At 46.8% G+C, this 26,945-nt stretch overlaps 1 protein-coding gene across 7 annotated transcripts in view; it reads left to right on the top strand.

Annotated features, from left to right (window-relative positions):
- The window catches only part of SNX29 (sorting nexin 29), a 553,944-nt gene that overhangs the window by 18,005 nt on the left and 508,994 nt on the right, over positions 1–26,945 (top strand). For all 7 annotated transcript variants that reach the window (XM_039911120.1, XM_029053042.1, XM_039911121.1 and 4 more), the window contains exons 2-3: positions 8,679–8,743; positions 11,547–11,599. In XM_039911120.1, the coding sequence (XP_039767054.1) occupies positions 8,679–8,743; positions 11,547–11,599 (118 nt within the window). The remainder of the gene's footprint in view (positions 1–8,678; positions 8,744–11,546; positions 11,600–26,945) is intronic.

A 26,945-nucleotide genomic window follows, 5' to 3' on the forward strand; every position in this document is an offset into this window, starting at 1 on the left:
ACTCAAAATGCTGTTAATAATGATGGTATTTGTTAAGTGCTTACCATGTGACAAGTGCTTTACTAAGCCCTGGGGTAGATACAAGCCGATCAGGTTGGACATAGTCCCTGTCCCACATGGGGCTCTCAGTTTTAATCCCCGTTGTTCAGATGAGGTAACTGGGCCCGAGAAGTGAAGTGACTTGCCCAGGATCGTACAGTAGACAAGTGGCGGAGCCGGGATTAGAACCCAGATCCTTCCGACTGGCAGGGCCGTGCCCTAGCCAATAGGCCCGCTGCTCCTGGACAGCTCGTGGACGTGAGCGGGTGAAGGGTGAGGTCCAGATGTAGGACAGGATTTGGGAAACTCAGCGATGGAGGGAGGTCTCGCCAAGCAATCCGTGGTGTTTATTGAGAGCCAGCCTACCGTCTGCAGAGCGCTGGACTAAGCGCTTGGGAGAGTCCAATATGGTAGGTACAGTAGGGAGCCAGAGGTCATGGGTTCGAATCCCGGCCCCGCCACTCGTCACCTGTGTGACTGTGGGCAAGTCGCTTCATTTCTCTGGGCCTCAGTTCCCTCATCTGTAAAATGGGGATTAACTGTGAGCCTCACGAGGGACAACCTGAATCCCCTGTATCTCCCCCAGGTGCTTAGAACAGTGCTCTGCACATAGTAAGCGCTTAATAAATGCCAACATTATTATTATTATTATTATTATTATTATTATTATTATTAGGTAGATATTAGATATGATCCTGATGATTCAGAATGTCTGAGGCCAGGAAGACTCGAGTATCATGGCCTACTAGGTGGCTTTTCTGACACGTGGGAGTTGTTCTAGTGGAGCGAAGCTGCCGCGTAATTGTCAGCTGTGTGACTGTGGGCAAGTCACTTAACTTCTCTGTGCCTCAAGTTACCTCATCTGTAAAATGGGGATTAACTGTGAGCTTCATGTGGGACAACCTGATTACCCTGTATCTACCCCGGAGCTTAGAACAGTGCTCGGCTTAGAAAAGCACCCGGCCCACTTCCTGACCCTCTCGCGTCCACCTAGGGTTCAGTAGGGTATCCTTTGCCTCAGGGTGCCCCTTGGGCAGACCACAGAGAGGCTAGATGAGGGTGGAGAGGTGCCGAGAGACTGCAGTCAATCGACCCAGGACCCTCTTTGGTCTCTTTAATGTTTGTTTTGTCCACGGGGTCCAAGAACTGCCCACAGGAAACCGGAATTTAACGTTAGGCTTGACCCCCGAGAAACCCCGCCACCTTGAGCGGGAATGTCCTTTACGTGATGGAAACTCCCTCTCCGTAGTTTTAGACTCGTTCCAGGCGATCGAGCTTGGTATGAGCTGGGAAGAAGAGATGGGGCGGGATTGTGCTCTTGTACTCTGTTCCTCAGACCTCCTGGGCTTCATTTCTCACACGTGATAAACCAACTCTAAAGGTCAGCCTTTCTCCTCCGTTTCCCCTCCCCTTCCTTCCCCCAAAATTACTTTTCACTGGATGCAAGGCAGTCGATTTAATCTGTGATTATATTTGTTTTGATTTTTATGCTTCCCAGCACTTAGCAGAGTGCTCTGCACACAGTAACGCTCAATAAATAGTAATAATGATGGCATTTGTTAGGCGCTTACTATGCCCTGTTCTAAGCATTCGGGGGGGGGGGTACAAGGTCATCAGGTTGTGCCACGTGGGGCTCGCAGTCTTAATCCCCATTTTACAGGTGAGGTAACTGAGGCAAAGAGAAGTGAAGCGACTTGCCCAGAGTCACACAGCCGACAAGCAGAGCCGGGATTAGAACCCATGACCTCTGACTCCCTTGCCCGGGCTCTTTCCACTGAGCCGCTGTTCGAATGATTCCTTGGCTAAGTCTGTCAGTGCCTGTGCAGTCAGTGAGTTATATGTATGGAGCGCTCACTGTGTGCACAGCACTGTACTAAGCGCTTGGGAGAGTGCAGTAGAACAATCAAGACACATTCCCTGCCCACAATGAGCTTACAGTCTAGAAGGCAAGCTTACAATCCTGCCAGTTTGCCATTTCAAGAATTTGCTCCAAGCGCTTAGTACAGTGCTCTGCACCCAATAAGGGCTCGATAAATACGATCGAATGAATTGAATGAATTTCCCAGAACTGAATCCCAGCAAACCCAGTGTGACCACTAGACTCTCCGCTCGTCGTGGGCAAGGAACGCGCCTACCAACTCTGTTGTCCTGTACTCCCCCAAGCGTTTAGTACAGTGCTCGGTATGCAGTAAACACTCATCTATCATTGAGAGATTGATCGGTATTCTTAATCCTAAAGAGAGGGAACGAGGGGCAGGGATCAAGTCCCTCTGGATAGGAAGCAGGCTGAGCAGGGACTCTTCCCTCCCGGAAGAAAAAGCTTCATTTGAGAGGAAGGTTTGTAAAGAGAAGAAGGGTATTTAGACACTCATTCTCTCTCGGTCAGTCAGGTGTATTTATCGAGCGCTCAACTGGGTGCAGGGCACTGTACTAAGTGTTTGGGAGAGTGCTTGAGAAACGGCGAGGCTTAATGGAAAGAGCGCAGGCTTGGGAGTCAGAGGTCGCGGGTTCTAATCCCGGCTCCTCTGCCACTTGTCGGCTGCGTGACTTCGGGCAAGTCACTTAACTTCTCGGTGCCTCAGTTACGTCGTCTGTAAAATGGGGATGAAGACCGCGACCCCCACGTGGGACAATCTGATAACCTTGTATCTATCGCAGTGCTTAGAACAGAGCTTGGCACATAGCATTTAATAGACACCGTCATTACAGTAAAACAACAGACACATTTCCTGCCCACGAGGAGCTTACGGTCTCGAGAGGGGGGACAGATAGAATATAAATAAATGACAGATATGGAAAATAAATGACAGATATGGACATAAGTGCTGCGGGGCAGGGAGTGGGGATGGATAAAAGCAGGTCAGGGCGATGCAGAGGGCATGGGAGAAGAGGAAAGGGGGCTTAGTCTCTACACATCCTTTCAGTCAGTGATATTTGAGTGTTCACTGTGTGCAGAGTAATAATGTTGGTATTTGTTAAGCGCTTACTACATGCCGAGCACTGTTCTAAGCTCCGGGGTAGATACAGGGTAATCAGGTTGTCCCACATGAAGCTTACAGTTAATCCCCATTTTACAGATGAGGTAACTTGAGGCACAGAGAAGTTAAGTGACTTGCCCACAGTCACACAGCTGACAAGTGGCAGAGGCGGGAGTCGAACCCATGACCTCTCACTCTGAAGCCCAGGCTCTTTCCACTGAGCCAAAGTGCTTGGGAGGGGCCAGTACAACAGTTAGTGGAAGTGATCCCTGCTCTCAAGGGGTTTGGGAAAGAAATGCAAATCCTTTGTATTTGAAGGTAAGGCCACTGATGATGATCAGTCAGTGGTATTTTCAGAACATTTACTGTGTGTAATACACTGTACACGGCACTTGGGAGAGTGCAGCATAACAGAGCTAGGCTCTGTGTTCAATTCCCTCCCCAAGATGAGCTTCCAGTCTAGACGGGGAGATGGACGTTAATATAATAAATAGCTGATAATATATAATTCAAAAATGAAGATAACCTATGGGCGCAAACCCGGCTGAAAAGGTTGCAACCCAGCTGACGATCTTGGTCACCCCGTGAACACCAAAGATTGTCCCTGATTGCGTTGGTGGGTTTGCGAAACCTGACCCTCTTTTTTTGTTTATGCCTCCCTTCCCTCTCCCAGTCCTCTTTCAGATTCTTCCCACTGTCCACTGTGGGCAGGGAATGCGCCTGTTGTTCTCTCGCAAGTATTTTGTACAGTGCTCTGCACAAAGTCAGCACTTTCTCCCTTTCTTCATCTTCCGTCCCAGCCCCGCAGCATTTATGTACATATCAGTAATCTATTTATTTCCATTAATGTCGGTCTCCCCCTCTAGACTGTAAGCTCATTGCGTGCAGGGAATGTGTCTGTTGTACTCTCCCGAGTGTGTAGTTCAGTGCTCTGCACTCAGTAAGCTCTCAGTAAATACGATTGACCGACTCAGTAAATTGAATCGATTGAGTCTTCCTCCCACCCCCTTCAGCCCCCCTAGAATCGCTCCTGTCTTGAAAAGCAACTCACTAGGCCGGTCTGTCGGTCTGCGGGAGTTATCGCCCGGGGCAGCTATTGTCTGAGGCTGTACTCTACCCTGCCTTCCGAAAATGTCTTCTCCTCCCTACCCCTCTCCATCTCACGTCCCGTTTCCATCTGTCACAAGCAATGATAAATCTCGAAATATCATGCAAAGTTTTAGGTTAAAGAGTTTTCCATTGACACCGACTGCCTTGTTCAGAGGGCGGCAGACAGGCAACCCGAGGTAAAGTAACAGGAAGTTTCTTTTTTCTTTTTCTTTTTTCTTCTTTTTTTGTTAAAAATAAACCCAAGACTTTTCCATTCCAGAACTCAAAACCCTCAGCCGATCGAAGAACAGGTTTTTATCCGAGATGCAGATGTTCGTCAAGGTGTTGGTGGACCAGCGGGGAAGTTAGCCAACCGCACTCCCTGACTTCTGGCCTTTAAGTCGCTCCGCTTTGGTAGGAGTTATGTGTGGGATAAGGGCAGGGCTGCGAAAGCGTGAGAAATGACCAGAAGCAATACGGAGGGTCAGAGAGAAGAAAAGGGGAGAGGCCGAAACTCCCTCTCTAGACCGTAAGCTCACCGAGGGCAGGGAATGTGTCTCTTTATTGTTATACGGTACTCTCCAAGCGCTCAGTACAGTGCTTTGCACACAGTGCTCAGTAAGTACGATCGAATCAATGAGTCTCCAGGTCTCGGTTCTTTGTTACTGCCATTTGGGCAGGAGCGGGGACTTTTTGGGGGTGGCCGTCCTGGCTGAACTGCCCTGTCCTGGGCTCCTCTTAAAGGCTGTATTAGAGATTTCAAGTATTGAGCCAGGATGGGCCAATTTGGCCACAGTGGCTGCCACTGCAACCCAAGAAGAAGAGAAGCAGCGTGGCCTAGTGGAGAGAGCCCGGGCCTGGGAGTCACAGGGCCCTGTCTGCTGTGTGACCTTGGCCAAGTCACTTCACTTCTTTTCATTCATTCAATTGTATTTATTGAGCGCTTACTATGTGCAGAGCACTGTACTAAGCGCTTGGGATGAACAAGTCGGCAACAGATAGAGACGGTCCCTGCCGTTTGACGGGCTTACGGTCTAATCGGGGGAGACGGACAGACGAGAACGATGGCAATAGATAGAGTCGAGGGGAAGAACATCTCGTAAAAACAATGGCAACTAAATAGAATCGAGGCGATGTACAATTCATCAACAAAATAAATAGGGTAACGAAAATATATACAGTTGAGCGGACGAGTACAGTGCTGTGGGGATGGGAAGGGAGAGGTGGAGGAGCAGAGGGAAATGGGGAAAAAGAGGGTTTGGCTGCGGAGAGGTAAAGGGGGGGTGGCAGAGGGAGTAGAGGGAGAAGAGGAGCTCAGTCTGGGAAGGCCTGGGCCTCCGTTCGCTCGTCTGTTAATTGGGTGAAGACTCTGAGCCCCATTTGGGACCTGGATCGGGTCCAACCTGATTAGCTCGTATCCACTCCAGTGCCCGGCCCGTAGCAAGCGTTTAACAAATACCGTTAAAAAAGGGAAGGGGGACGAGGCCGGGTAGTCTCTTCTCCACTCCTCCCTGCAGTTGGGTCTCCATTGCTGTGGCTTTCAGGCTCCCTCCTGAAAAAGAGAACCTCATGGATCCTTCCGGAAAACTTTAGAGTGATGGGACGGAACCCCCAAACTCTTGACCTTTGCTTAATTAAGGATGCCTGTATTTTATATTAACTAATATAAAGTTCTACTGACCTAGCTCTACTGACCTGCCGTGGACTGGAAAGACTCTGTGTTGTCGTAACACCCGGGAGTGTTTGGAGGTTATTTATTCCAGCAATTTTCAAAGGCGCATCTCCTCCAAGAAGACTTCACCAACTAAGCCCTCCTCTCCTCTTCTCCCATTCCCTCTGCTTCACCCTGATTTGCTTCCTTCATTCATCCTCCCTCCCATCCCCACAGCACATATGTATTTATCTGTAATGTATTGATTTATTCATTTATGTGCCTTAATGTCCGTCTCCCCCTCTAGACTGTGAGCTCCTTGTGGGCAGGGACTGTGTCTCTTGTTATAGCAAACTCTCCCAGGTGCTTAGAACAGCGCTTTGCACACAGTAAGCGCTCAATTGATTGAATGACTGAATGAATTTTTAAGCAATTTGGTGGGACGGGCACTGTAATTTCTTCAGCAAGTGATATGCATAGGTTTTATTGTGGGCAGTGGGTTTAGCAATGACTCTTTCCTATCCTAAAAAAAACCAAACCCTCCCTTTTCCTGACAGTTCCATCCATCTCTGTCCCACCATTCCTCTCCAAACTCTTTGAGCGAGTTGTCTACACCTGCCGTCTCGAGTTCCTCTTCTCTGATTCTCTCCTTTTCCCTCTCTAATCTGGCTTCTGCCCCCTTCTCACTCCACAGAAACCACCCTCTCAAAGGTCACAAATGGTCTCTTCCTTGCCAAATCCAACGGCTTCTACTCCATCCTAATCCTCCTCGACCTCTCAACTGCCTTTGACACTGTTGGCCACCCCTTCTCCTGGAGACCCTGTCCAACCCGGCTTCTCCGACAGTGTCCTCTCCCGGTTCTCCTCCTATATCTCCGGCCTCTCATTCTCAGTCTCTGTTGCGGGCTCTTCCTGGGCCTCTCACCCCCTATTTGCGGGTGTCCCTCGAGGCTCACTTGTGGGTCCTCTTCTTTTCTCCATCTACCCCCACACCCTTGGGGAACTCATTCACTCCCATGGGCTTCAACTGCCACCTCTATTCAGATGCTTCCCAAATCTACATCTCCAGCCCTGATATCTCTCCCTCTGTGCAGTCTCATATTTCCTCCTGCCTTCGAGACATCTCTTCTTAGATGTCCTGCTGTTACCTCAAAATTTAGTGTCAAAAACAGAGCTCCTTATTATCCCACCCATATCTTGTCCTCCCCCTGACTTTACCATCATTCTAGGCAGCACCACCAACCTTCCCTTCTCACGTGCCCGTAACCTGGGCATTATCCTTGACTCCTCTCTGTCATTCAACCCACATATTCAATCCGTTCCCAAATCCTGTTGGTCCCACCTCCACGACGTCACTAAAATCTGTCCTTTCCTCTCCGTCCGAGCCGCTGCCACGCTAATCCAAGCATTTATCCTATCCCTCCTTGATTACTGTATCGACCTCTTTGCTGACCTCCCTGCCTTCTGACTCTCTCCACTCCAGTCCATACTTCACTCTACTGCCCGGATCATTTCTGCACAAAAAAGTTCAGTCCACATCTCCCCACTCCTCAAAATCTCCAGTGGTTGTCCATCCACCTCCGCATCGAAACCAACAGAGACTCCTTACCTTCGGCTTTAAAGCTCTCGATCGCCTTGCCCTCTCCTATCTCACCTCGCTACTCTCCTACTACAACCCGGGCCACACGCTTCGCTCGTCTAACGCTAAACTTCTTACTGTGCCTCGAGCTCGTCTTTCTCGCCACCGATCTCTCGCCCACAACCCCCCTCCGGCCTGGACTGCTCTCTCTCCCTCTTCATAGCGGACAGACAGTTACTCTCCCCACCTTTAAAGCCTTATTGAAGGCACACCTCCTCCTCTAAGAGGCCTTCCATGACTAAGCCTCCCTCTTCTCTTCTCCCACTCCTTTCTGCCTTGCCCAGAGTTGCTCCCTTTGTTCATTCATTCATTCAATTCATTCAATAGTATTTATTGAGCGCTTACTATGTGCAGTACACTTTACTAAGTGCTTGGAATGTACAAATCGGCACCAGATAGAGACAGTCCCTGCCCATTGACGGGCTCACAGTCTAATCGGGGGAGACAGACGGACCAAAAAGCAATAGCAATAAATAGAATCAAGGGGATGGACATCTCATTAAAACAATAGCAGTAACTAGAATCAAGGGGCTGGACATCTCATTAACAAAATAAATAAGGTAATAAAAATATGTACAGTTGAGTGGACGAGCACAGTGCTGAGGGGAGGTAAAGGGAGAGGGGGAGGAGCAGAGGGAAAGGGGGGAAAAAGGGAGCTTAGCTGAGGGGAGGTGAAGGGGGGGTAGAGGGGCAGCAGAGGGAGCAGAGGGAAAAGGGGAAGCTCAGTCTTTTTTCAGCCTCCTCCCCCAGCCCCACCAGCCCCACAACAGTTATGTACATATCAACAATTTACTTATATTAATGTCTGTCTCTCCCTCTAGACTGTAAGCTCGTTGTAGGCAAGGAATGTGTCTGTTCTGTCCTACTGTACTCTCTCGAGCGCTTAGTACAGGGCTCTGTACACAGTAAGTGCTCAATAAATACAACTGGTTGATTCTTGTTGTGGCTTTACACCAGTGATCCTTAAAATGCTTTGGAAAGTCGTACTTGAAGTAGTCCAGAAGCAGCGTGACCTAGGGGATAGATCATGGGCCTGGGAGGCAGAAGGACCTGGGTTCTAATCCCAGCTCCGCCACTTGTCTGCTGGGTGATCTCGGTCAAGTCACTTCACCTCTCTGGGCCTCAGTTCCCTCATCCGTAAAAAGACTGAGAGCCACATGGACTATGTCCGGCGTGAATAGCTTGTATCTACCCCAGCACTTAGCATAATAAGCGTTTAAGAAATATCATTTTAAAAAAATCTGCTGGGAAATGAAATTAATGCAATCTTTTTGAATTTTAGGCCCCCAGAGCAATGACACCAAAAGGCAGTTTCTACTCGAGCGGCTCCTGGATGCAGTGAAGCAGGTAAGACTTCTGGGGAATTCCGTTTTCAGTCAACGCTTGGCACGTAGTAAGGTCTTAACAGATACCATCGTCATCATCAATGGTACTTATTGAGTACTTCCTTTGTGCAGATCACTGTTCTGAGCGCTTGAGAGAATACAATATAACAGAGTTGGTAGGCACATTCCCTGCCCACAACGATTTTCAGAGAATGATTTTAAGAGGGCCATTATTCTCTGGGCTAGGAAGCAGGTGAACGTACGTGTGAAAAGTGAGGCTTGGAGGGTTTGGGAACCTTTCCTCCCCCTCACCTCAAGGAAACCAGGGTGTGGGTAGAAATGATTGATTTAAAGGGATCTGCGGAAGGAAGAACAGGAACTGGAACTTGTGACTTTTTCTCTTCCTCCTTCTGTAGTCCAGAGGGTCTCCTTTCCCTCTAAATGATGAGGTAAGAAGCAAAATTCTTCTGAAAAGGAAAAAAAAGAAAAGGTGGTCGCCGGCGGGGGAGACTGGGGGAACCTTTTTAATAATAACGAGAAAACACCGGTCAGATCTGATTTTTTTTTTTCCTTTGCACAAGAATTTTGCTACTGTTCCATTTGTCGTCCTCTGGACTGTCCGCATGTGGGCAAGGAATGCGTCTGTTATATTGTTATATCGTTCTCTCCAAGGGCTTAGTACAGATCTTTGCACATAATAGAGAAGCAGCGTGGCTCAGTGGAAAGAACACGGGATTGGGAGTCGGAGGTCATGGGTTCTAATCCCGGCTCCACCGCTTGTCAGCTGTGTGACTTTGGGCAAGTCACTTCACTTTTCTGACCTCAGTTACCTCATCCATAAAATGGGGATTGAGGCTGTGAGCCCCACGTGGGACCACCTGATCGCCTTGTATCCCCCCCCCAGCGCTTAGAACAGTGCTTCACCCATAGTAAGTGCTTAACAAATGCCATCATTATTATTATTATTATTATTAATAAGCACTCAGTGCATACGATTGAATGAATAATCATCATACTTAGGTACCTGTGCCAAGCATTGGGGTATATGTAATGCAGTCCGACCAGCTTCACCGTTTCTGCCTCACCTGTCAGTCAGTCGTCTGTACTGAGTGCTTACCATATGCACAGCACTGTGCTGAGAACTCAGGAGAGGGAAATGCAAGAATAAACAGACCCGTTTCCTGCCCACAGTGAGCTTAGAGTCCAGAGGCTGGGGCTCACAACCTTCAGGAGAGGGAGAACAGGTGTTGAATCCCCATTTTACAGTTGGGAAAATCAAATCAATCCATCAGTGGTGTCTGAGTGCTCACTAGGTGCCGAGCACTGTTCTAAGCTCTTGGGAGAGTATTCAATAAATACGACTGAATATAACACATCAGGATTAGTGGCCACGTTCCCTGCCTGTAACGAGAAGTGTCTCTCCTGAGGTCATAGAGCAGGCCCGGGCTCTGTCCACTAGGCCGTTTTTCCTCCTTAATAAGATAATCAGAGCAGCCACTGTTCCTTTCTTACACAGGGCTACCAGCCACAGAGAAGGAGAACAGGAATCTTAGTGCCATTTTACAGAGGAGGAAAATGAGAGCGGAAGAGGTTGTGAGTTGCCCGGGGTCACACAGCAGGCAAGTGGTTGAGCCGGGACTAGAATCTTGGTTTCCTGGACTCCCGGATCTGTGCTCTTTCCACCGAAACAGCACGGTGTAGTGGATAGAGCATGGGCCTGGGAGTCAGAGGTTCATGGGTTCTAATCCTGGCTCCACCACTTGTCTGCTGTGTAACCTTAGGTGAGTCACTTCACTTCTCTGTGCTTCAGTTACCTCACCTGTAAACTGGGGATTGAGACTGTGACTTCCCCATGTGGGACAGGGACTGTGTCCAACCCGATTTGCCCGTATTCTCCCCAGCACTTAGTACAGTGCCTGGCACATACTAAGCACTTCCCAAATACTATTATTATTAGACCACATTGATGTGTGGATATGAACCGTTAACGTATGTGTTGAAGTAGCATGGTCTAGTAGAAAGATCACAGGCCTGGTGCGGGAGGGAGTGTCAAAGGACCCGAGTTCTAGTCTCAGCTGTACCACTGTTTTACTGTGTGACCTTAGGCAAGTCATTTCACTTTTGTGCCCGAGTTTCCTCATCTATAAAATGGGGACTCAATACTTGTTCTCCCTCCTTAATCAATCAACCAGGTGTAATTATTATTATTATTATTTTTTGAGCACTTACTATGTGCAGAGCACTGCACTAAGCATTTGGGCGAATACAGTATAATAGAGTCGGTAGACACATTCCCTGCTGTCAGGAGGTTTATGGCCTTCCACCTTGAGTCCCCTATTCAAGGACCTCGTATCTTCCCCAGCGCTTACTACAGTGTTTGGCACACAGTAAGAGTTTAACGATAGTAGTAATTATTTTGATCTTTAGTTCTCCTAATAAAATTGGATCCCAGTTTTAGATCTGTGAAATAGATTGTGAGTTTTGGCACATTTGAAACTCAAGACAACTTGCTAAAACCACTGTGGATTTTTGTAATCGCTTCCTTTTTCTGACAGGCTTTGGATGAGAAGGCTTCTGTTGAAATGCACACTTTTCCATCTCATCTCACCAGAGGCCATAGTATATTCCGCTGTCATGTCGGGGTTTCTGGGGAGCGGTCCGGCTTCTGGTTTGATTCTCTGGTCTTGTGATAGGGCCTGAAGGGCAATAAGTTGCTTCCCGATTCTGTTCATTCTTTCTGCAGTAGTTGCCTAACTGTTTTGTTGTATTTAAAATCCAGCCCCAACAGATGCTGTAAATGGCTCTCATTTTCTTTTTGCACACAGTGCCAGATCCGCTTTGGAGGAAGAAAAGAAATTGCCTCAGATTCTGACAGCAGGTAAATGCACTTGGACTCAGATCTTTTAGATGAGGACTGGGAATGGGGAGAGAAATGGGCTGGATTCGATATTCCAGCTCACAGTTGCTCCACTTGAGTTTGGTAAGTTCACTGTGGGCAGGGAATGTGTTCGTTTTATTGTTAGACTGTACTGTCCCATGGGCTTAATAGAGTGCTCTGCACACATTAGCACTCAAAAAATGTAATTGAGTTAATGAATGAATGAAATGGCAGACATTCATCTGGACTAAACTGATTAGAGAAGCAGCATGGCCTAGTGGATAGAGCACGGGCCTGGGAGTCAGAAAGTCATGGGCTCTAATTCCAGCTCTGCCACTTGTCTGCTGTGTGACCATGTCTGCTGTGTGACCTGCTGTGTGTCACTTCTCTGGGCCTCAGTTACCTCATCTGTAAAATGGCGATCGAGACTGTGAGCCCCACGTGGGATAGGGACTCTGTCCAACCCGATCTGCTTGTATCCATCCCAGCGCTTAGTACCGTGCCTGGCACATAGTTAAGCGCTTAACAAATACCATTGTTATTATTATTATTATTATATAGGCCCTTGATTGTGCTTTTTGATGTTGTTGAACCAATCGATCCGTCAGTGCTATTTGCTGAGTGCTTACTATGTGCAGAACGCTGTACTAAGTGCTTGGGAGAGCACAGTAGAGCAGAGTTGGTAACCTCTAGACTCTAAGCTCATCTCTAGACTGTAAGCTCATTGTCTGTAGACTGTAAACTCGTTTTGGGCAGGAAATGTGTCTACTGTGTGTGGTTTTTTTTTGTACTTTCAGGTCTTGGTACAGTACTCTGCACATAGTAAGCTCTTAATAAATACTATTGAATGGATTGAATGAGCGAATGCGTGTGGTATGGCCTTCTGTTCAGTCAATCGATGGTATTTATTGAGTGCTTACTGTGTTTAGGGCACTATACTAAGTACTTGGGAGAGTGTGTTACAACAGAATTAGCAGACATGTTCCCTTCCCATGACGAGCTTATGGTCTGTAGGAGTAGTCAAACATGTTGACCTGAGGCCCTTATGGGCAGCTTTTCTGTCTGACTCCTTTTGAGAGCGACAGAGAGAGAGAAGCACAGAGATGGTAGAAAATGGCGCAGGTTTTCCTTTCCTCAGGCCAGCTCCTGGCTTGGTCAGCTTTCAAGTAACCGGTTTTGTATCTCGTTCACTTCCTGTTTCACGTAATAAAATGACAGCTTTCACACTGTCCCATCTGATCTGATAAAGTCCAGTGCTATGAAAACAGCAATATTATGTAATTATACAGTACGCTCTTAAAGGTAGCCGAATAGTAGTTTGTTTTTTTCCCTCTGAGACAGCAGATTTGGAGGGAGATTGCTTCAAAAGGTTTCGAACCAAGAGATAATTAATTAGTGCTACTCTGGACAGGGTGGGCAGGAAACTCTGTGGAAAGGCTTGAGACAATAGCCCACCTCAGAAAGTGGCTTGAGTTCTCCGTCTGCCGGTGTCCTGTTTGATGTGACCATTTGTGATGGTTCGGAGGGAGAGAGGTGCCTAAAAATGTTTATTGGAACTGTCGAGCATCAGCACCTGTGTTTCAGAAACCTGTTCTGAAATGCTTAGCACTTCCTTCCTGGAAAAATGTGGTTACACTTCTTCCCCCCCGCCACCTCACTAAATAAAATGTTCAGTGTGGTATGTAGAGAATCGAAAAAAAAAAGTTGCCCTTTTTTCCTTGTAGACATTAATTTCAGAACAGACAGGCATACCTGAATGTCTGCTTTGATTTAATAGGAAGAACAATTCTTTCTGGTGTGTCTTTTTTTGAAACTGCCCTTCCTCTTTGACTCTCCCTTCCCTCTTTTCCCCTCCTCTCCCTCCCTCACATCTCCAAATGACAGTGAACTGATAAAAATGGAAAAACCTGGTCTTCCCCCCACCCCCCTTCATCTAAAAGAGAGTTGGGCCTGATCCATGGGACATAATTTTAGAAAATAAGTGAGCTGACATAACGTAAATGGCTCTTAGACAAAAGACTGTGACAGATTTTTGGATTACCCAGTTGAGTGCAAAAGGATTTGAGTTTGAAGCTGCCTTTCTGATCAGTCAGTTAATGGTATTTATTGGATGTTTACTGTGTGCAGAGCACTGTACTAAGCACCTGGGAGAGCCCAGTACAACACTCATGATTTAGGAAAGTCATCCTGAGGGGCAAGGTGGTTTTTTTTTTGGTGGTGGTGGTGTTTTTTTATTACTGTTGCTGTGAAGGTAACGATCCATTTCAGTGTGGATTGTGCCTGAAAGCTTTTTTGTGCTTTTTGGGAAGCCTTGTTCAAATGTTGAGGGATGGATCACCCCATTCATCATGGATTCAAATAGCTGGAGCAGCTATGTTGGCCCGCTAAGGTAAGGGAAGCAGCAAGACCTATTGGATGGAGCACAGGTCCGGGCGTCAGAAAGACCTGGTTCTAATCCCACCTCTGACACTTGTCTGCTGTGTCCTTGAGCAAGTCACTGCACTTCTCTGGGCCTCAGTTACCTCATCTGTAAATTGGAGTTCAGGACTGTGAGTCCCATCTGCGACCTGGACTGTGTCCAACCTGATTAGCTTGTATCTACCCCAGTGATTTGTACAGAGCCTGGCACTTAGAAAACGCTTATCAATTACCATTAAAAAAGGGGTTGGGAAGAGACAGAAGCTTTGGGTTTTTAAGTGAAGATGAAGCTTCTGTCAGTGAGATTACTTTGGGTTGACCTTTTTTTTTCTTTCCTAGTGGTGCATGTGTAGGATTCTTTTCAGTAGTTTGCTATTCAGGATTTAACGGGACCAGAGTTACGGAAACAGTAATAATTGTATTTGTTAAGCACTTCCTCTGTGCCAAGCACTGAACAAAATGTTGGGGCAGATAGGAGGTTGGTTGGACACATTCCCTGTCCCACATGAACCTCAGCAAGTTTGACATTACTGGTGCAAGAACAAATCTCCCTTGTTTAATAGACAGGCTGCATTTTGGTTTTATTCCTTCCGAGATGTGAGGAAAGAGGGGAGCGGTGGATGGAGTATTTTGGAGCCTTGGGTTGGGGTTAGTCTTACCTCAGTAACTTCCTGTGTGACCATGAGTTTGTTGTTTAATAATAATTACGGCATTTATTAAATGCTTACTGTGTGCCAGGCACTGTACTGAGTGCTGGGTGGATACAAGCAAATTGGGTTGGCTACAGTCCTTGTCCCACATGAGGTTCACAATCTCAATCCCCATTTGGCAGAAGAGGTAACTGAGGCCCAGAGAAGTGAAGTGACTTGCCCAGGGTCACACAGCAGATGAGTGGTGGAGTTGGGATTAGAACCCATGACCTGGTGACTCCCAGGCCCATGCCCTATCCGCTCTTCCCATCCCCTCTAGAAAATTAGGATTCTATCTTCCTCAATCCTCCCTCCTCCTCCCCTTGATTTAGTCCCAGAATTTTGTGAGGTCGTAGTCATCATCCTCGCCACAGAATTTGAGTTTCTGTTGTGTGCAGAGCCCCTAAGAGGTATTTGGGGAAAATACATCAGAAGCGAAAGACATGGTCTCCACCCGTGAGGCGCTTACTTACGAGGAAATCAAGCAGACACAAATCGTCAAATTTGCAAAAGGGGAAAGAGTAGGAAGAGAGGTGCAAATCTCTTCATTTTGGCTGGTGGGACAAAAGTAATAATAATAATTGTCATATATAAGTGCCTACTACTTCCCGGGCACTGTACTAAGCGCTGGGGTGGATACTCACAAAGTCAGAAGGTCATAATAATGTTAATAATGTTGGTATTTGTTAAGCGCTTACTCTATGCAGAGCACTGTTCTAAGCGCTGGGGTAGATACAGGGTAATCAGGATGTCCCACGTGAGGCTCACAGTCTTAATCCCCATTTTACAGATGAGGGAACTGAGGCCCAGAGAAGGGAAGTGACTCGCCCACAGTCACACAGCCGACAAGTGGCGGAGGCAGGATTCGAACCCATGACCTCTGACTCCCAAGTCCGGGCTCTTCCCACTGAGCTATGCTGCTTCTCTAATTAGAACTCATGAGTTCTAATCCCAGCTCTGCTGCCCATCTGCTGTGTGACCTAGGGCAAGTCACTTCACTTCTCTGGGCCTCAGTTCCCTCATCGGGAAAATGGGGATCGAGACTGTGGGGCCCCATGGGGGAAGGGACTGTGTCCGACCTGATTTGCTTGTTTCCACCCCAATGCTTAGTACAGTGTCTGGCATATAGTGAGCCCTTGACAAGTACCACAGTTATTATTATCAATTGGGGGACCCCTTACTCTTCAGTAGACTGGCTCCCCTTCTAGTTGTCTCCTTGATGGGTTTCTCTTTGTTCCCCAAGTGAGAACTCAGTAGTAGTAATTTAGTAGTAATAATATTTATTAAGTGCTTACTATGTGCAAAACACCGTACTGGGTTCTGGGAAAGAAATGCATAGAGGAGGAGCTCACGTTCTAATAACTGCTTATTGAAATTACTCCTTGGTCGGTTTCTGTTGCTGAGGAGACTTTGAAAGGCTCCTTTAAATTTCCTACATTGTAATATGTCTTATAAAGTCCAATAATGATGATGATAACGATGGTGGTATTTAAGTGCTTACTATGTGTCAAGCGCTGTTCTAAGTGCTGGGGTAGATATAACCTAATCAGGACGGACACAATCTCCGTCCCATAAGGGGCTCACAATCTTAATCCCCATTTTACGGATGAGGAAATCGAGGCCCTGAGAAGTTAATTTAGGAGGACATTTGTATCACATTCATTAATAGTAATAATAATTTTAGTAATAATTGTAGTACTAATAATAGTGATAATAACTGTGGCATTTATTAAGTGCTTCCTACGTGCCAGGCACTGTCCTAAATATTGGGGTGGATCAAGCATATCGGGTTGAACACAGTCCCTGCCCCGACATGGGGCTCACAGTCTCAATCCCCGTTTTACAGATGAGGTAACTGAGGCCCAGAGAAGTGAAGTGACTTGCCCAAGTTCACACAGCAGACAAGTGGCGGTGCTGGGATTAGGCCACGTGGCTTCTCTGCATGATCGAGGGATTCGTAGAGACGTCTCCACCATTAACCAGTTGAGCTAGGCTGGGAATTTCCAATCCCTCTCTATAAATTACGTGATGGAAAGTAATTATTTACTCAGTTAATGGATCTAACTCAGTCACCCTTCCATTCGTCCTCTTTTCTGTAAGCCGTTATATTTATTGAGCTCTTACTGTGAACAGAGCACTGTACTGAGCGCTTGGGAAATTAATATATAACAAAATTGGTAGACCATAAGCAGCCTTAATCTTAGTGTTCAAGATGTTCTTGAAGAAGAGCGTGTTTCATTAGAATTTTTAAATGCTAAATGGAGAGGAGAATCTGCAGTGAAAGGTCGACTCTAGTTTTTGAATTTATACCATTAGGAAAACTATCTCTGGAGTGGAGCTTTAAAAAGCAGTAGATTTCGGTGATCTCTCCTACTTCCTTCCTGAGATAAAGTCAGTTTGCAAAGTTTCCAGGAAGGCTCTCTCTCTCTACATTTTGAAAGTCCTGCTTTTTCTGCTCTTTTAAAAAAATTTTTTAAAAATCTCTTTTGGGTAAAGTGCATTCTGAGAGTAGCTGAGACCCGTCACATGATTTCTCACTTGACCTTATGAAACCCAGTTGTTTCTGAAAGTGGTGCTTTTTCCCTTCATCTTTCCAGGTATCTCTGTATGTTCATCACATGGTTTTCATCTCTTTCCTTACTGCAGCAGTCACCTCCCAGACTCAGTAGATCAGCCGAAAGGCAAAAAGTGGAGCTTTTTAGCAGTTTCATATTAATGCTGTCGCTGGAGGCTTTTATGAAAATTTCAAAGATCTTTGTCTTTACAACTTCAGCTCTAGAGTTTGCAGATTCTGTAGTGCATCTATTTTTACTTTTGTTTTATTGGTAGACAAAATTCAGATTGACACTGGGAGTTTCCATTATTCATTCATTCAATAGTATTTATTGAACGCTTACTATGTGCAGAGCACTGTACTAAGCGCTTGGAATGTACAAATCGGTAACAGATAGAGACAGTCCCTGCCCTTTGATGGGCTTACAGTCTAATCGGGGGAGACAGACAGATAAAAACAATAGCAATAAACAGAATCAAGGGGATGAACATCTCATTAAAACAATAGCAAGTAAATAGAATCAAGGTGATGTACATCTCATTAACAAAATAATAGAATCAAGGTGATGTACATCTCATGAACAAAATAAATAAGGTAATGAAAATATATACAGTTGAGCGGACGAGAACAGTGCTGAGGGGATGGGAAGGGAGAGGGGGAGGAGCAGAGGGAAAGGGGGGAAAAGAGGGCTTAGCTGAGGGGAGGTGAAGGGGGGGTAGAGGGGGAGCAGAGGGAAAAGGGGGGCTCAGTGTGGGAAGGCCTCTTGGAGGAGGTGAGCTCTAAGTAGGGTTTTGAAGAGGGGAAGAGAATGAGTTTGGCGGAGGCGAGGAGGGAGGGCGTTCCAGGACCGCGGGAGGACTTGGGCCAGGGGTCGACGGCGGGATGGGCGAGACCCAGGGACGGTGAGGAGGTGGGCGACGGAGGAGCGGAGCGTGCGGGGTGGGCGGTAGAAAGAGAGAAGGGAGGAGAGGTAGGAGGGGCCGAGGGGATGGAGAGCCTCGAAGCCTAGAGTGAGAAGTTTTTGTTTCGTGCGGAGGTCGATAGGCAACCACTTGAGTTTTTTAAGAAGGGGAGTGACATGCCCAGAGCGTTTATGCAGGAAGATGAGCTGGGCAGCGGAGTGAAGAAATATCACAAATTCAGTAGTTGATATCTAGCACATTAAAACAAGTCTGTTTTGGTTTTCATCTCAGTATTTTCATTTTTTTTGACATTATTAAGCTACAAAGTATTCATAGGGTTTTGTGTTTCACAGTCAAATATTAATGAGAATACATCTGAGCCTATGTCAGAGCAATCTTATCTAACCCTATAGCATGATAGAGAGAATATGAGGAGTGAGAAATAGTAGGAGTCTTTCCTTAACCAAACCCCTGGGCACATCATCAAGTATTGAGGATCCCCCTTTTGGTATTTGCTTTGTTTTCCCTTCTAAAATTCTGCAGCTAAGATTTCTTTACTAAAGCAGTCTCAGGCCGCTATTCTCTCTCCCTCTTTTTCCCTTTTTAGCCCATGAAGTAATTGCTCACTCCTCTTTTTTTTTCTTTTTCAATTCCTGGTTCCTTATTTGACTGCATTATGTAGCCATGTCTCTGAAGATCCTCAAGGATCACATTAGACTTCCAGAAATCTCCACTTCCCCCATAAAGAAATACTAAGGTGACCTTCCCTTCCCTATATCCTTGAGGACTTGAATTGAGAAGGTTAGTTGGACAAATTTCCCTTCCCATTTCATTCATTCATCGTTGAATTTTTTGAGCGCTCACTGTGTGCAGAGCAAACAGTACTAAACGCTTGGGAGAGGACAGTGTGACAATTAACTGACACATTCCCTGCCCACAACGAGCTCACGGTCTAGAGAGGGAGACAGACATCAAAATAGATAAATAAATTGCAGGTATGTACGTAAGTGCTGTAGGGCTGGGGGGGGCGATGAATAAAGAGAATAAGGGTGACGCAGAAGGGAGTGGGTGAAGAGGAAAGGGGGGGCTTAGTCAGGGAAGGCCTCTTTGGAGGAGATGTGCCTTCAATAAGGCTTTGAAGCGGGGGAGAGTAATTGTCAAATTTGAAGTGGGAGGGCGTTCTAGGCCGGAGGGAGGATGTGGGCGAGGGGTTGGTGGCGAGATAGACAAGATTGAGATTCAGCGTCCCATTTAATACTTGGAACAGATGAAACAAATCCTCTCGTTTCTTGACTGTATACTCCTGTGAGTTTTTTTTCCTTTCTTTGAACTGGCATATGCCCCTTAGTTGTCAGGAAGTCGAGCCACAAGTGTCTAACTGCATCCTTTCATCACTCTTTTCATGCTTCTCTGGGGGCTTGTCTTTTCATTCATCTTATTGGGATAGATAATACTCCTGATTATCTGGTGGGATCTGTAACGGCTTGTCAGTCCATCAATCAGTGATATTTATTGAGCACTTACCGTGTGCAGTACACTATACTAAGCGCTTGGGAGAATACAATAGGGTCCTGAGATCACGGTGGGCACAGTGCAGGGGAAAGATTGTCTTGTATCTACCCCATTGCTTAGTACATTGCTTGGCACAAATAAATCCTTAACACATTCTATAATGGATACTTTGTGCCCACCTTCACTCACTGAGCACCGCAAGTCCTGGAGACCCTGCTCTGTATTCACATACACTCAACAAACTTGGAATCTCCTGATATCCTAAGGCTTGCCTGTAATAATGTTGGTATTTGTTAAGCGCTTACTATGTGCAGAACACTGTTCTAAGCGCTGGGGTAAATATAGGGTAATTAGGTTGTCCCACTTTGGGCTCACAGTCTTAATCCCCACTTTACAGATGAGGTAACTGAGGCCAAGAGAAGTTAAGTGACTTGCCCACAGTCACACAGCTGAGGAGTGGCAGAGCCAGGATTCAAACCCATGACCTCTGACTCTGAAGCCCGGGCTCTTTCCACTGAGCCACGCTGCTTCTCTAAATGATGGCATTTGTTAAGCGCTTACTATGTGCCAAGCACTGTTCTAAGCGCTGGGGAGGATATAAGGTGATCAGGTTGTCCCACGTGGGGCCCACAGTCTTCATCCCCATTTTACAGATGGGGTTACTGAGGCACCGAGAAGTTAAGTGACTTGCCCAAAGTCACCCAGCTGACAGGTGGTGGAGCCGGGATTTGAACCCATGACCTCTGACTCCCAAGCCTGGACTCTTTCCACTGAGCCACGGCTATGATATTGTAAGGAGGAAATGAGTAATGGTATTGGAGTTTGAAGTGTACATTCTCCATAAGAAATCTGAATATCAGTCTTATTTCCATTCAGATTTTAGGTCATTTCCCAAGATAAGGTGATTTATGGACTGCCTGTCATATTCTAAACAAAATGTATGGGCGTATAGTAGATATATAGTCGTATGTCTGGGTAGAGATATCTGTACTTCTCTCTTTATATATATATATATATATATGTATGTATATATATATATATATAGAAAGACTATATCTATATTTATATATAGACTATAGATATAGACTATAGAAAGACTATATCTATATCTATATATATAGAAAGCCTATATCTATATAGATCTATATAGATATAGATATAGTCTTTCTAGATATGTATATAGTCAGTTTAAAGAGAGACTTGAAGAACAGTGTGGCCCAGTGGAAAGACCATGGGTTAGGGAATCAGAGGACCTGGTTTCTAACCCTGGCTCTACCACTTGCCTGCCGCGTGACCTTGGGCAAGTCACTTCACTTCTCGGTGCCTCGGTTTTCTCATCTGTAAAAAGGGGATTCAGTACCCGTTCTCCCTCGTACCTAGACAGGGAGCTCCATGTGGGACAGGGTCCGTGTCCAACCTGATTTATCTACCCCAGGGCTTAGAACAGGGCTGGCCATATAGTAAGAGCTTAAGAAATACAATTATTAGCCATGCTGCTTTAATGCGCACTGAAAGAATGCCTGCGACATAAATGTGGTGTTAGAACTGTGAGCTGATTGCTTCTGTGGACTGTAGTCTGGCTAGGTACAGATCAGGTGGTTATAGAGCCAGAGAAGTGGGAGAGATTTTTGCTGCTTTCAGTGGTTCCCCTGGAACTTGGACTCAGCCCCATCAAAGCTCAACTTTTGGAACTGATCCTGTCTGAAATGGCCCACTCTGTCACTTAATTGATGTCCTCATTTTCAACCAAGACAGATTCCACCTTTATCACTCCAAACAACGTCTGCTTACTTTTCTAGCGGTGAGGAGGCAAACCCGTGTGGAAAGTCCGAGATGCTGGGCAATCCTCTTAGAATAGATCAACACCGCGAGTTAAGCCGGATTGAAATCTAGGACAGCGGGTTTCATTTAAACGAGCCCTTGCCGAATCGTGACTGTAAACTTGTTGCCAGTCCGTGCCGAGCCCAGGGGTGTTTGGTTTTAGGGTTTTACATTTGTCCGAAGGAGAGACTTGTGGAAAATTTGCATGAACCCCAAATGCTGTTAGACCTGTGAACTGATTATTACTCAGGAGGGTAATCGGCCGTGCATTCCTTAGAGTGGCTCGGACCGGTGAGGGGAAAAGATCGTTTAAACAACTGTCCACGGCCTGCCTCTGGCCTGGAACACCTTCCCTCTTCATATCCGACAGACCGTCACTCTCCCTGTTTTCAAATAAAGCTCCTCTCCTCCAAGAGGTCTTCCCCGACTAAGCCCTCATTTTCTCTTTTCCACTCCCTTCTGTGGCTCAGTGGAAAGAGCCCGGGCTTGGGAGTCAGAGATCATGGGTTCAGATCCCGCCCCTGCCACTCGTCAGCTGTGTCACTGTGGGCAAGTCACTTAACTTCTCTGGGCCTCAGTTACCTCATCTGGAAAATGGGGATTAAGACTGAGCCTCACGTGGGACATCCTAATTACCCTGTATCTACCCCAGCGCTTAGATCAGTGCTCTGCACGTAGGAAGCACTGAACAAATACCAACATTATTATTATTCTGAGTCGCCCTTGCGCTTTGATTTACACCCGTTATTCACCCCTCCCTTAGTCCCACAGCACATATGTGAGGCAGCATGGCTCAGTGGAAGGAGCGAGGGCTTGGGAGTCAGAGGTCACGGGTTCTAATCCCGGCTCTGCCGCAAGTCAGCCGTGGGACCTTGGGCAAGTCACTTAACTTCTCTGTGCCTCAGTTATCTCATCTGTCAAATGGGGATTAAAAAACTGCGCCCCACGTGGAACAACCTGATCACCTTGTATCCCCCAGCGCTTAGAACGGTGCTTTGCACATAGTAAGCGCTTAACAAGTACCACAATTTTTTATGTGCACCCCCCAAATTTATTTATAGTAATGTCTTTCCCCCTCTAGACTAACTTCCTTGCAGTCAGGGAACATGTGTACCAACTCTGTTATATTGTACACTCCCAAGTGCTTAGTATAGTGATCGGCACACAGGAAGCACTCAGTAAATTGCCGTTGATTGACTGATACCCAGCAACAGCATCCCGTTCTCCTTTTAGCATTGCCCGTTAGTTGTATCAGAACAGAAGACCGAACTTCCGAGTCTGACGTCGTGGATGGACCACGGGCCCGGGAGTCAGAAAGTCACGGATTCTACTCCCGGCTCTGCTGCTTGTCTGCTGGGTGACCTTCGGCAAGTCACTTCACTTCTCTGGCCCTCAGTTCCCTCATCTGTGAAATGAGGATTAAGAGTGTGAGTCCCATATGGGACAGGGACTGTCCCACCTGATTTGCTCCTATCCACCCCAGCTCTTAGTACAGTGCCTGTACTAAGCGTTTAGACTGTGAACCCGTCACTGGGCAGGGATCGTCTCTATCTGTTGCCGAATTGTACATTCCAAGCGTTTAGTACAGTGCTCTGCACATTGTAAGCGCTTAGAGAAGCAGTGTGGCTCAGTGGAAAGAGCCCGGGCTTGGGAGTCTGAGATCATGGGTTCAAATCCCGGCTCTGCCGCTTGTCAGCCGTGTGACTTTGGGCAAGTCACTTCACTTCTCTGGGCCTCAGTTCCCTCATCTGTAAAATGGGGATGAAGACTATGAGCCCCATGTGGGACAACCTGATCACCTTGTATCACCCCCGGCTCTTAGAACAGTGCTTGGCACATAGTAAGCGCTTACCAAATGCCAACATTATTAGTAAATACTATTGAATGAAAGTTAGCGCTCAGTAAATGCTATTGAATGAATGAAATGCCTGGCACATAGTAAGCACTTAAATACCATAATAATAATAATTATCGTAACAATTTTGGTGTGGCAAGGCAGATCAGATGGGAGGTTGCCACGCTCTCATTAAGATTCCCATAATAACATGGCCTTTAAATGCTTATTAAGTGTCAGGCACTGTACTGAACTCTGAGGTAATGATAACAGTTGTGGTATTTGTCAAGCGCTTACTACGTGCCAGGCGCTATAATGAGTGCTGAGGCGGATACAAGCAAACCAGGTTGGACCCAATCCTTGTCCCTCGGGGGGCTCACGGTCTTGATGCCCATTTTACAGATGAGGTAACTGAGGCGCAGAGAAGCGAAGCGACTTGCCCACGGTCATAGAGCAAGCACGTGGCAGAGCCGGGATTAGGACCCGCGGACTCCCAGGCCCGAACTCTATCCGCTAGGCCCCATTGCTTTCATTGGCATCTTTCTGCTAAGTTCTGCCTACTGAAAGCATGTGGCTGCAATCTTTCCCTCTTGGAAATGTGTTAATATTAATATTATTATTACCCCTTTGTATACGGGACCATACTGGATGCTCAGGAATCCATCTGTTCTATTACCGAGTGCTGACTGTGTGCAGAGTTTACAGTCTAGAGGGGAATGAGATACGTGGAAAGTGAAGACTGTAAAGAATAAAGCAGTGGCATATCCATTCCATTCCCAGTTTGGGCAGTGGCTAGCGAGTGGAAGGCAATCTGCTACAAGTCAAAACTCACCTGTGCTGGGCAGCAGCGGCACGGGAGGCAGTCGAGGGTGGAGACTCAAGTTTACTGCGCGGAAAAAGGCGATGGTGAACTACATCCATATTTTTACCGAGAAAACTCTATCACCTTGATTCTATTATCCCATTGATTCTATTTATTTGCTGTTGTCTTAAAGAGATGTTCATCCCCTCGATTCTATTTATTGCCATTGTTCTTGTCTGTCTCCCCCGATTAGACTGTAAGCCCGTCATAGGGCAGGGACTGTATCTGTTACCGATTTGTACATTCCAAGCGCTTAGTACAGTGCTCTGCACGTAGTAAGCGCTCAGTAAATACTACTGAGTGAATGAATGAATGGCTACACTACCAGAACGATCGCAGATGGAAGTGGGATGTTCTGGGAGAGATGTGTCCATGGCATTGCTGTGGGTCGGAGACGACTCAGAGCATGAGACGAGACAAAGACACGTAGGGCTTCGGACGCTGCCTGGACAATTGTATCGTAGATTCTGGCTCGTTTTTAGGTGTGGAGACTGGAAGCTAGGATGCCTTGCGATAGAGGAGATGACGGAGGATAAGGATGGAACACCTCTCAGGGTGGCACCTGGAGAGTTTCCAGTCCTCTCCCAGTCTCGGCTACAGGAGGGAGAGTCAAGCAGAGGTCTGTCCGTTCCATTCCTGGCTTGGGCAGCGGCTAGCGAGCGGAAGGCCATCCGCTACAAGTCAAAACTCACCGGTGCTGGGCAGCAGCGGCGTGGGAGAGAGTCGAGGGTGGAAACTCAAGTTTAGTTCACAGAAGAAGGGAGTGGTAAACCACTTCTGTATTTTTCCCAAGAAAACTCTACGGATACGCTACCAGAACGATTGCGGATGGAACCGGGGTGGTCTGGGAGAGATGCGTCCGTGGTGTCGCTATGGGTCGGAAACGACTCGACAGCATAAGACGAGAAGGGTGGAAACCTAAGTGCTGTGGGGGTGGAATGAGTATCAAAGTCCTTAAGGGATACAGATCTAAGTGCAGAGGTGATGCGGAAGGGAGGGTGAATATGGTGGTCGTAGTAATCTTCGCAAGTCAGCGTTCAGATGGTGCTTAATGGATCCCTGGGCCACTGGCTACGTGAAAGAAAAATGGGTCAGGCTGGGTTGGGGAAGCCTGGGTCCTTTACTCTCTCTCCCACCCACAGACCCCCCCTCTTGTAGTGAGGACAGAGGGTCACCATGGCTCCTAGAAATTGCAGGGTCTGTGGCACGTCCGTGATGTCCCAAGTGGGTCCGTGGCGTTCCAGGTGTATTCACCCACAGGCAAACATCGGATGGACTTCCTAGGAATCCAAGCCAGCAGTGTCCAGAAATGAGTTCCTGGGGAGTTCCTGTCACCAGCCTGGAATGCTTCTATCAGCAGTGGGAGTAATAGTTGGGAAAAATAATGTTTATTAAATGCTTATTGTGTGCAGATTACTGTATTAAAAGCTGGGAAAGAATATAGACTTTTGTGGCTCGTTGTGGGCAGGGGATGTGTCTGTTAATTGTTGTATTGTACTCTCCCAAGCGCTTAATACAGTTTTCTGCATACGGTAAGCGCTCTATTAATACGATGGAATGAATGAATCGAGAAGCGGCATGGTCTAGTGGCTAGAGCACGGGCCAGGAGTCAGAAGGACATGAGTTCTCATCCCGACTCTGCCACCTGTCTGCTCTGTGGCCTTGGGCAAGTCACTTGGCTTCACTGGGCCTCAGTTCCTTCATATGTAAAATGGGGATTGAGATTGTGAGCCCCTTGTGGGACAGGAACCGTGTCTAATCTGATTATCCTGCGTGTGCCTCAGTGCTTAGTTAAGGGCCTGGCACATAGCAAGTGCTTAACAAATACCATTTAAAAATAAAATAGATATGAGCCCCGACCCTGGGAGTGTCAGGTTGGGTCAACTAAACCAGATAAAATGAAGGAGATTGGGGTTTGGCCAAGCCTGGTGCTTTCACTCCAAAGTGCTCTACTCGTGGTGGACCCGCTATTACGGTAAAGGAGAAAAATTATCTCCAACCCATGGAATCAGGTGATACGGACATTCTGGGTTTTTTTTTTTATCGGGTTTCACTCTTAGAGGTTTATTTAGACATGTCGGCCACCGTGTGATTTAAATAGAGTTCTTAGAGTCGTTAACAGTTTTGTGTGATTCGTGTGGGCTCTGACTCTGGTCTGCTTGTCATTTGTGGAAACCTTGCCCATCGTGCTCTACCTGGGTGCAGAAATAGAATGGAAGAGAGTGGATTTTTTATATTGGCGTGATTTGGATTTGTAGATTTTCAGATGACCGACTGACTGCATTCCTATCTCGGTTTGTACAAGTCAAGGATTTTTTGTGGGGTTTGGTGTCTGCGTATTGTGAAAACCCTCCTCTGGCTGTTCTGACCGCTGCCATTCACATCCCTTTGAGTATGTTTGCACATAGGTAGATATCTGTAATTTATTTATTTTAATGTCTTTCCCCCTCTCTAGACTGTAAGTTCCTTGCGGGCAGAGAATGTGTCTTTTTATTGATATATTGTACTCTCCCAAGCTCTTAGTACAGTGATTTGCACACAGTAAGCACTCAGTAAATACGATTGAATTGAGCTCAGGAGAGCAAAGTAGCTAAGGGTCATTTTGGGTTAGGAGAGTTCTTCCCCAAAAGAGTTCTCATCCAAGAAGCAGCCTGGCCTAGTGGGTAGAGCACGGGCATGGGACCTGGTTTCTAATCCCAGCCTTGCCAGTTGTCTGCTGCCTGACCTCGGGTAAGTCACTTGATTTCTCTGTGC

Source organism: Ornithorhynchus anatinus, chromosome 2, assembly GCF_004115215.2.
Source record: "Ornithorhynchus anatinus isolate Pmale09 chromosome 2, mOrnAna1.pri.v4, whole genome shotgun sequence".
Classification (NCBI taxonomy): domain Eukaryota; kingdom Metazoa; phylum Chordata; class Mammalia; order Monotremata; family Ornithorhynchidae; genus Ornithorhynchus; species Ornithorhynchus anatinus.